The sequence below is a fragment of the Ruditapes philippinarum genome, unplaced genomic scaffold (genome assembly GCF_026571515.1).
Source record: "Ruditapes philippinarum isolate M1 unplaced genomic scaffold, ASM2657151v2 ctg47_1_1_1_1, whole genome shotgun sequence".
NCBI lineage: Eukaryota > Metazoa > Mollusca > Bivalvia > Venerida > Veneridae > Ruditapes > Ruditapes philippinarum.
In genome coordinates, this window is record NW_026863890.1 from 334552 (window position 1) to 346070 (window position 11519).

Consider the following 11519-nt stretch of genomic DNA (forward strand, 5'->3'; position numbering starts at 1 on the left):
ATGAATGTTACAGGATGTGTTGGGACTCATGCCCTCTCAGGATTCTGGGGAATGCTTGCTGCAGGACTGTTTATAAGAGATGACTCGCTCCTCGAGGCGCTCTATCTTCAAGGTGCTACAGCCGGTGCATTTTATGTAAGTCTTGTGAGAAAAATGTAACCAGTGATGCTCAATTGTTTTTACTTATGTTGTGCAAACTTGTGCAATGCATAAAAAATGTTAATTATAGTTTCGTGATTTTTTTTCTGCAAACCAATTAAAAGTGTTTATGGTTTTGAAAAGGAAAATGTTTTTATCATGTTGTCTGCTCTACTGGTTATATGTTATTTATGTAGACTTTACATTCAGTACTAAATGAACTACAGCTGGCAATACAAAAAGCACACCTTCGACATATGCTATCATTAAAGCTTGAAGTAATTAAAGTTTGTAATTGAGGAAGTGATTCGTCTAGATTGTTCTGGGAATTATTTCCCATTTAAACAAGTACGTGTATTGATCATTTATAATGAACAGAAATCATGATCAAAAGATGAGATATATTTTGCCTATATCAAAATGTTTTCAATTTGAAGCAGGCAATCTTTACGATGTATAAACCCTGTCAAATCATAATTAGTTTCAATGTTTTCCTGATATGCCAATTAAAGCATTGTGTAAGCGGAGAAACGGAACACATCACGGTAAAATTGAAAATACTTCAGGCTCGGTTTGATTGAGCCTGTGCATGACAGCTTTTGTCATACCTTAAAACGGTTGTGTTCTTTGTCCAATTTAATATGGAAGCATGAAATGTCTTTTACTCGTGAGGAATTGCACTACAAAACATTGATTACTACTTTACTCAATTTGAATCCATCCCAATTTATGCCAGATACATGTCATACTTTTCGTTTTTAATTATATTCTTATAACCAAAACTAAAGGTTCATTAATCAAAGAAATAGATATAATAATATAACATTTATATGAACGATTGAAGAGACTATATCATAATGAAATATATGTTTACTGCGCCTCTGTGCCTCTTTACAAACAACTATCGTAGATATGAAAGAAATATTAAAGTTCAAGGCAATCAATCGTTTATTAGAAAAAAAATCGCTTTAATCAAAGTTATGTGTCTTTTACAATTAATACATGGCATTGATATCTAACGATAAATATGATAAATATGAAAGTAAGGAAAGGTATATTTGTAGAATGGTGGTTTCCGTCAGCTCGGTGTACAGACTTTAGCGATGGTGGCTATAACCGGATGGACATTAATTATGTCATACATCATCTTAAAGCTGATTGATTTAACGATAGGACTACGTGTACCACTAGCCGAAGAAATCATCGGGGCTGATATTGTTGAGCACGGTATTGGTACGTGACACAGGTTTTATCTAAGGGTCTTCTTCATAATTAGTGCAAAGTGGAAGCAGTAGGCTCTTTAACACCGCACTTTGGGGTCACACGCACTTTGGGGTCCAACCCTAAAGTGTGTTACGTACTTTAGGGTCCGACCCCAGAGTGCGTTACGCACTTTGGGGTCCAATTTGACCCCAAAGTGCGTTAAACAGGTACATATGCATTTTTTAATATCAGACGAACGACCACACTTTGGGGTCATAAAAAAGTCAATCAATAAAATGAATTTCATTATTTTTTAAATGATATATTGTAGTCAAAGCCAATGGTAAACAACAGTCAAGGTGTTAAAATAGAGAAAATAAGAATCCCTAAAGAACGTCCAACACGGCACAATTGAAAATGTTGCAGGCTCGGTTTGATTGAGCCTGTTCATGGACGGTACTGGAAAATGCAAGTTACCGTCCACGCATCCTAGCACCGGCTTAAGCAGAATTCAAGTGGTACAATTTTGAATTAAGAAACATCCGCGGATGTGTTCATATGGCGGTTATCATGGAACCTTTAATGTGACACGTAAGTGCCATTCCATGAAAAGCAGCATATGGCCCCCAAGTAAAAACATGCGTGTGCCCTAAACGTGAAAACAATGGGCGGAACTAAATAAAATGGAATTTTGAAATGGGATCAGAGGTTATTAAGCCTGCATTTCACATATAAGACGCCAAAAGACAAATTTAAAAAGCAGGCCACATAACCTAAGGGTTATTCAACAGTATTCAAGTAAGGAATACTGGAACCACCCAGCAAGAAAACAGCCGAATAGAAAGAATTAAATTAGCACAAGCACAACAATAATGTCGTGCTGAACGATCTTTAAGGATCGGAAGCATAACAATAAAACATAATATTGAATAGATGCAAAACATGTGCCCTGAATTAAAGTAGAATTAAAATGGAATTTAAATGATCTTGATCATTTAGTGAAGAACTTTCATCAAGTAAAGAATTTGTATCAATTAATAATCTCAAAATAGTTTTTCTCACATTTTCCACATATTTGAAATAAATGTACACCTTTCATTAACCTCATTGTTTTTAGGTAATTGCATCATTTCCCCGTTTTTTTATTTACACATTTACAGAAATATGATATTCTTAGCAAAGACAAAGATATAAAATCCTAAAGAAAATCTAAAAATAACACATTTCAGTTTAAAAAATGTGCCTGAATAAAAATGTTGAAGGGTCATTTATTTAGCTTATCTAAATGTGACATTTAAGAATCTTGACCTAGAAGTAGATGCGGCCCCCTAAGAAGTAGAAGTCCGTACAAGGCAGTAAAACTATTTTAGTAGTCACACATTAAGAGCGGAACTTCGTAAAAGTTGCAAAATTCTCATTGATGGGCCTAGAGGTGATTGTGGGACACCACACAACACAGCTGTCCATCGCCCCGAGATTAAAAAATTATGTTTTAAAGGCCCATTATGCTTTTATTTGTCTTTCTTAAAAGCTTTTTAATTTTGGTGTACAGCTATCATTGGCCAATTACCTGAACCACCTTTTTCATCTGTTGCTTTTTGGCAATAAGTACAGTTATAGTGAATAAGTATTTTATATGGAAGTACAATACTACATTGTTTATATTTTGCTACTTTTATGACAAATTATTTCACATTATTCACTAGTTTATTCAGATTACAAGCATCTTACATTTCTCTGATACCATTATTTAAACATAAAATCCATGTTTTTGCGCTTTCTAAAGAAGTATGAAAGATTTCCATTAAAAAGCCTCTTGCGAACGGTTGTTACGGAGCTTACAAAAAAAACTGAAGTTTGACGATAAGCTTGATAATGTATTTGTAAAAATCACTATCTATAATCCGATCGAGAAACTTGATATTTCACCAAAACATTTTGCAACAGAGTTTTATTTATAGTTCTTTTGAAAAAATATTAACTGCATTTATGCATCATATTTTAAATAATATCAAGGTATTTAAATAGACGCAAAAAATGTGCCCTTAATTATAGTAGAGTTAATCAAAGGGGATTTAAATGATTTTGAATCAGTTAGTGAAGAACTTTCATATTTAAAAAGAGGCTCAATATGGCACCAAAAGTTATCAAGTAAATGTCTGACAGAACATGATATTTTTCGCAGCATCTATTAATTTTAGAAATACATTCACAATTTATGTACTAGAGTACTTTGTTATATGGACACTATTTTTAGATATTTCAAGTGGTAAAATTAATCAAACAAAGTATCGACCGTCATCTTGAACTCAAATATTTCAATGTTGCAGATCGAACATACATCAGTACTCAGTATTTAAGCAGAACTCAGTTGACACCTTCAGAACTCTGGAACCCAAAGTGCGTTAATATGTAGCATATTTACGCACTTTGGGGTCAATTTCTCGATTTTGACCCCAAAGTGCGTTGGACCCCAATGTTACAAGGCGCTGAATCACGTGTAAAAAGATAAACATGTTTATTTCATTTAGTATGCAAATAGTATTCTTCAAATTATAAATATTATAGCTCTAACCAAAAGTGTGTTTCTCTGAGAACTTGGATCCATTTTTACTGAAAAAAATCAAAACAACCAAATTATTCACTTGCATACATAATTAAGATGTTCATTTGAATTTTATTTGTTGTATTTATTCCAATACGATGACAAAATTACATAAAACATGCTCTGACAATGAATACTTGATTGTAAAACTGGAACGTTCATGTAAAATATATGAAAAGGTATTAAATTTGGAAACAGTGATTTAGTTAAATTTAATAATATTAGTTTCTGGAATTCTTATTCTTTCATCATTCTATTCTATAGGTGACTTGGTGTACGACAAGAAAACTGGGAGAGTCGTGTATCCTTCCGACGAAAATGACTGCGATGGTCATATGAACGGACAAGAGACTGGTAGTGCTCGTGCACGAAATGGGTTATCTCGAAACTCAATAACTGGTATAACAAGTTTACTAGGTCATTCCGGACGACGTAGAACTTTAGCTGAGATAAATACTGACCTGTCAATGCAAGAAAATCGTTCACCGGCTTCGTTTGATATGACTATACCTATTGACGAAGAAAGTTTTGGTTCTAGTGAAAACAGCAATAATTTGAACGGTACTTGTTTACATTCTTCGCCGAGAGAATCAGATTCAATGGCACACTCTTCCATTTTTACACAAATACGTAGCAAATTTCGCAACCGGTCCTTTAAACATTTTCAAAGACGTTTAGATCACAATTGCAATACACACTCGGTGAATATTGAAGGGCAAAATGAAAGTTTTTATGACAATAGACACAGGACTTCATCTCTTCGTCTACCGAGATCTAAACATAACGGTGTGTTAAAGGAACAATGTGAACCAGAGACGAGTGACAGCGAATCCTATCTTAGTGGATATGGATCTCTGTCAGGAAGCTACCCAAGTTCGAACACTATTTCATGTCAAATTTCATATAATGATTTAAAGCAGTGTACGGAATCACGTGACAATGAAACGCCGTCAAATGCTATCACACACTTTTAGATGCCATATTATTTCAGCATATAGGCATCGTTAAAATAACGCAATACCTTGGACTGAAGCCATGGTGCAATAAATAAGAGTGCTTTATTTTTTTTCTTGCATTTTCATCTGAATGTGATTCATTCGAACGAATATATGACTATTGTTATATGATATTCTTGGCAATAAGCTTTGATAATTTTGTTATGGTGGAGAAATACATTCGTTTGTACGGTTTTGACATTATTTTATGTTTGTATATTGATTTTAATGTGGAGATAGAAACACAGGAAAATACTTTAATTTAATCCTTTATCCATGGATTATATTCGGACATGTTTTCAGGCAATAAAGACTACCATATTAGGTTAAATTTAATCTTTGAATACAAGTTAAGAACATTATTTTACACATAACAACATTTTTACAAAGGGCAAATGGGTTGAACAGCAAGGTCTAGCAACATCAGCAAAGTTCTGCCCATAAACTAGCATTATATACTATTGAAGCAATCGGTTTTGTTTGCCATCAATCACTATGGTACGGTTTAAAGTGGGTAATTTAAAAATCGGGAATATGAAAAACTACGGACGAAAAATTTGGGGGCCCCCTTTTTTCTTTTTTTGGTTTTCAATTAAAGATTCAAATTTTCCCTGTACAAGAAAATTTAAAAAATTTAAAAAATTTAAATTTTAAAAAAAATGAGAAAATGTAGAAATATTGATTTTTGTTATAAAGATATAAGGTACAAAGGTTGTTTCAGATAGACAAAAATTTTTTATTTTTATTTTATTTATTTTTTACTTCGTTCTTTTTATTAAAAATATTGAGAAGTTTTAGTTTTGTTTTTTTGTGTTTGTTCAAAAAGTCAAAAACGGGAGTTAGTGTAAAGGGCAGAAGAGACGGTGTGAAATAAACCTACAAAATCCCCTCTGTTCTGTTTTTTAATTTTTAATAAACCGGGGCGAAATAATAAGAAATTTTTCCCTTTTTTCCCAGGGGAAAATATTTCTTATTACTGGGTTTGCCCAAAGAAATTTTTTTCTTTTTTTTTTTCTTTTAAGGGGAAAGGGAAAAAAAAATATTAAAAACAGTTTTAAAGTTCCAAAACGGAGGCCCCAAGGTTCCTAATTTAAAAATAAGAAAACCCAATTTAAAAAAAATATATGAGAAAATTTTATTTTGATATTTTTTTTTTTCTATAAAACAAAATTTGGGACAAAAAAACTTTTAAAACAAAAATTTACGTTTTTTTGAAAATTTTTAAGTCAATAATGTCTGGGAAACCCCCCCTTGGAAATTTCTTTTTAAACGTCCCCAAAAAAGATGGAAAAATATTTTTGGGTTTTGGGTTTGGAATGACGCTTAAAAAATGTTAGGGTCCCTTCCGTGGCCCGGTTTTTAAATAAAAAATTAAAAGGGTTTGACCCCGGGGAAAAGTTTCTAAAAATTTCTGTAGAACAGCTACGGATGAATACTAACATACTTATTGTCAAGCTTTATTTGGCTTCTTTATTCGCTTTATTACGTCAAGACTATTTGAACTGAAGGACATTGAAAAACAGTTGAGCCGCGTCACGACAAAACCAACATAGTGCGTTTGCGACCAGCATGGATCCAGACCAGCCTGCGCATCCGCGCAGTCTGATCAGGATCCATGCTGTTCGCTTACCAACTCTATAACAAGTAGAGAAACTGATTGCGAACAGTATGGATCCTGATCAGACTGCGCGGATGCGCAGGCTGGTCTGGATCCATGCTGGTCGCAAACGCACTATGTTGGTTTTGTCATGACGCGGCTCAGTTGGCGGCTATGACGATGACAATTGTTCTTCTCACACATATTTTTAAGAAATACAGCGTTTTCATTGGATGACAAATAAAGCTGGACACTAATGAGAAAAAAGTTTAACGTTTTAACAGATCATTGATTTAAATTCTAATGTTTTTTAGCTCAATATTTACTGTTAACTTCTCACATACTAAAAGTGATAAAGGAGCGACTGTAGCTGCTTAAGGCGTTTATTCTTTTCTTTTTAGCGTCTTACAAACTTAGTCGTTGACCTATTTTTCATAGACACGGGTAATGATTATCTAGATAGACCGTTTTTGCGAAATAGACTTAAGAAATTTTCAACTTTAGGCATTTACATTGGGCGATAGACTAATGACTGAAACATCATGACTGGCGAGAATAAGACATTTATAATAATTATAGAATGTATACATGTATAGTCCTGAAGTTACCATGAGAATTTGCGCGTGATGTCTCTCTCTCTCCCTCTCCCTCTCTCTCTCCCTCTCCCTCCCTCTCTCTCTCTCTCTACTCTCCTTACTGAGCCATTTACTTACATTTATATACTAGATTAAAGTACAAGTAAACGAATTCCTATACATTTTTATGAAAGGTCATTTTGTAACCTTTTCTTTTTGTTTGAGCTAAAAATATAAAACAAACATTGCTAGAAATTATATTACAAATATATAATTGTTTTATTGTCCTGTATATCTGGTAATCTTATTAGTGTGCGGATATTTCTTTAAAGATAAAGAATGTTACGACTAAACTACTTTATGTTAATATTACATTGGAACAATAAGCACCAATGGCAGTAATTTTGGCAGGTAACATAAGATTTATTGCAATTACCAATTAAAAAATATTATTGACATTACATTGCTTCTATGCTTTCAAGTTGCTTTTAAGTTAAGTTCTATTGCTTCTTCTCGGGTTTAATAAAAAAATGAAGCCATAAAAGTCTCATCTTCAAACGACCTCTTTATATGTTCGTATACTTACAGTTACTTATCGCCCGAAGCGTAGAACTTTCTGCCGTGTGATGTGTGTTTTCAAAGTTGTCTACAAGATCTCGACTATGTACGTTTACAGTGATATCATCAAATGTTTCTAACTGATATTTTGGCACGTGGCCGATGTTTTATCAACCTATGCCATATATTGAAATAAATTATCAAAATTATAGAGAAAACGTCGTAACAATACGAGTATGTGCTCGAATAATTTATTACTGAACTCAGTTAAGGCAGACAAAAATATGACAATAGCTAGTAAATATATATATATATGTTTCATTTTGAGCAAAAATGTCACATGCCACAGGGTGAGAAAAATGTGCAGCCTGACCAGGACTCGAACCCGGGACTTCGGAATACCGTTCCGCGGCTCTACCGACTCTATCGGCCGCTTACACAACTTCTCCCGTAAATAGTGAACTACGGTGTTCTGTTTGGACAATCGTGACTTTTTATTTAGTCTGTACCCGCGATGCACAATGGTACGATGGTGAAAACACGATGGCACGATGATGAAAACGCGATAGTACGATGGTGAAATCGCGATGGTGCGATAGTACGATAGTGATGTTTTCACCATCGTACCATCGCACCATCGCGCCATCGTGTTTTCATCACCATGCCATCGCGCTTTCAACAGCGTACCATCGCACTTTCACCATCGTACCATCGCGTTTTCATCATCGTGCCATCGCGCTTTCACCATCGTACATTCGCGATTTCACCATCGTACCATCGTGTTTTCACCATCGTACCATTGCGTTTTCACCATCGTACCATCGCGTATTCACCATCGTGTCATTGCGTTTTCACCATCGTACCATCGCGTTTTCACCATCGTACCATCGCACCATCGCGCCATCGTGTTTTCATCACCATGCCATCGCGCTTTCACTATCGTACGATCGCGCTTTCACCATCGTACCATCGCGTTTTCATCATCGTGCCATCGCGCTTTCACCATCGTACATTTGCCCTTTCACCAATCGTACCATCGCGTTTTCACCATCGTACCATCGCGCCATCGTGTTTTCATCACCATGCCATCGCGCTTTCACCATTGTACCATCGCGCTTTCACCATGGCACCATCGCGTTTTCATCATCGAGCCATCGAGATTTCACCATCGTACCGTCGCGATTTCACCATCGTACCATCGCGTTTTCACCATCGTACCATTGCGTTTTCACCATCGTACCATCGCGTATTCACCATCGTGTCATTGCGTTTTCACCATCGTACCATCGCGTATTCACCATCGTTCCATCGCGATTTCACCATCGTACCATCGCGTTTCCACAATCGTACCATCGCACCATCGCGCCATCGTGTTTTCATCACCATGCCATCGCGCTTTCACCATCGTACCATCGCGCTTTCACCATCGTACCATCGCGTTTTCATCATCGTGCCATCGCGCTTTCACCATCGTACATTTGCGCTTTCATCATCGTACCATCGCGTTTTCACAATCGTACCATCGCGTTTTCACCATCGTTCCATCGCGTTTTCACCATCGTGCTATCGCGTTTTCACCATCGTGCCATCGTCTTCCGGTGGTCATGCGCAATGTTATATTTTTATCAACAATGTGTGCCTTCTCATTATGGAACCCTGCACCCTTTCTATTTGTGTATCTTTTAGATCTTAGTATTTGGAACCTGAAATTTACAAATGGCAATCACTCAAAAATTAAAAAAAAAAGTTGTCACCCTTGTGCACTGTACATGTAAAGTTTAAATAAAGCAGGAAAAAAATGCAGACATATATATAGCATACATAACCATGTATTAAAATAGTCGTTGATCTATATACAGTATCACGACATAAATGGAAAATTTATTTAATGTAAAAATAACAGGTTTTATTATTTTTAAGTCAAATAAAATATTAAGTATTCTAAACTTGTTTTCATTATCTACCGTAACAGAATCTGACATCTTTCTGTATGTGTACTGATTATACTGACCGAAAGGCGATGGTACGATGGTTCGATGGCACGATGGTACGATGGTAAAAACGCGATGGTACGATGGTGAAAGCGCGATGGCACGATGGTGAAAGCGCGATGGTACGATGGTGAAAACGCGATTGCATGATGGTGAAAACGCGATGGTACGATGGTGAAAACACGATGGCGCGATGGTGAGATGGTACGATGGTGAATGCGCGATGGTACGATGGTGAAATCACGATCGATGGTACGATGGTGAAAACGCGATGTAACATCGCGTTTTCACCATCGTACTATCGCGCCATCGCGATTTCACCATCGTACCATCGTGTTTTCATCATCGTACCATCGTGTTTTCACCATCGTACCATCGCGTTTTCACCATCGTACCATCGTGCATTGCGGTAACAGACTAAATTAAAAATCACGACTGTCCAAACGGAACACCGTAGTGAACAGTTCTGAACAGTGACATATACATTGCACCTCGTACAGTTTGTAACATGCATGTCATTGAATGTGAAACATCAAATATCAACATAAAAATGTTTGTTTCGTAGTGGAAAAGACAATAATCTGAAGTCTGAATCAAATCCCTTATGTAATGAAGATGATAAGAGTAAAATAATGAGCAACTTTTCAAGTTTAAAGTGGAGACAACTGTTAAAATATAAATGCTTAGTTTATGTGATGTGAGTGATGACAAGGAACAACTACCTTAAGTCTGAAATTATACATTTGATGGCAAAGATGATTAGTTTAAAGTAAAAAAAATATGAAATAAAATTCTTAGTTCAAAGTGATGATAATTATTCTTGAAATATACATGCAGGTAATAGATGAAACTTGGCATAAATTATGTGAGTGATGATAAATTACAAGCATCTTAATAAATATATACTATTAACGTAACGGTAGGTGTGCGGTAGTAGTACGGGACGGCACGGCATTTATATCAGGATGAACTACCGACAATGATCAGAATCCATAAGAAATAGCAAAGATATATTTCAAATACCAAAATGCATTTATTTATAGATGCAAATCAGACAAACACATGAACATTAATTGAACAACACATATATACTGGTTTATTTAATTGTTAGATTCTTTATTATTGTTTCTGAGGAGGGGTTATGTTCTAGGTGTCAGTCATCATAGTTCCCGAGTGTTCAGCTATCCTTTATATATATTATTACTGTATCTCAGATTACGATCTAACGACAGGTCGTGAGTAGCGACACATAAATTAGCTTTGTTCTGTTCAACAATACATTATTGTATCATAGGTTGGAGACCTTTCTGTTGAAAATGTGTCAGGGTTAAATCGTATACATATACATGCACAGTGCGTTAACTGGAGTGCTGGTATTAGTTACCCTCACTCCAGAGCATGCCCATTGATTGGTTCATTTTTGCTGGGGTTTACATATTGTGACGGCAGATAAAGGGAAAGCGACAGAAATGTCATATTCAGAAGTTCGTTCATTGGTTCATTTTTGCCGGGGTTTCATATTGTGACAACAGGGAACGTGCTTTTATGTTTGACTATGATACAAAAGAGAAAGAACACCAAAACACTCGGCAATCTGATTAATACTCGGGGGCTACGCCCCCTCGTACAAATCAGATAGCCTCGTGTTTCGGTGCTCTTTCTATTACTAAACATAAGGTTATCTTCTATCGGACAGTCGTAAGTTTCAAAACTAGCGACTCGTTATTTATATACAGAGTTTAGACTAGCGACTGTTCCAAGGTCATAGATGGTTACCAAACTTGCGGACGAGAACTTACGACTTGAAACACCCAGCAAATCCGTAAGTTTCAAGTCGTAAGTTCTCGTCCGCAAGTT

The 11519-nt window shown here is 35.8% G+C and overlaps 1 protein-coding gene across 1 annotated transcript in view; it reads left to right on the top strand.

Moving 5' to 3' along the window:
- The window catches only part of LOC132723669 (putative ammonium transporter 3), a 32317-nt gene extending 27218 nt beyond the window's left edge, over positions 1 to 5099 (top strand). The window contains exons 8-10 of the mRNA XM_060708428.1: positions 14 to 135; positions 1203 to 1371; positions 4211 to 5099. Of these exons, the coding sequence (XP_060564411.1) occupies positions 14 to 135; positions 1203 to 1371; positions 4211 to 4920 (1001 nt within the window). The 3' untranslated portion in view covers positions 4921 to 5099. The remainder of the gene's footprint in view (positions 1 to 13; positions 136 to 1202; positions 1372 to 4210) is intronic.
- Positions 5100 to 11519: the final 6420 nt, after the last annotated feature.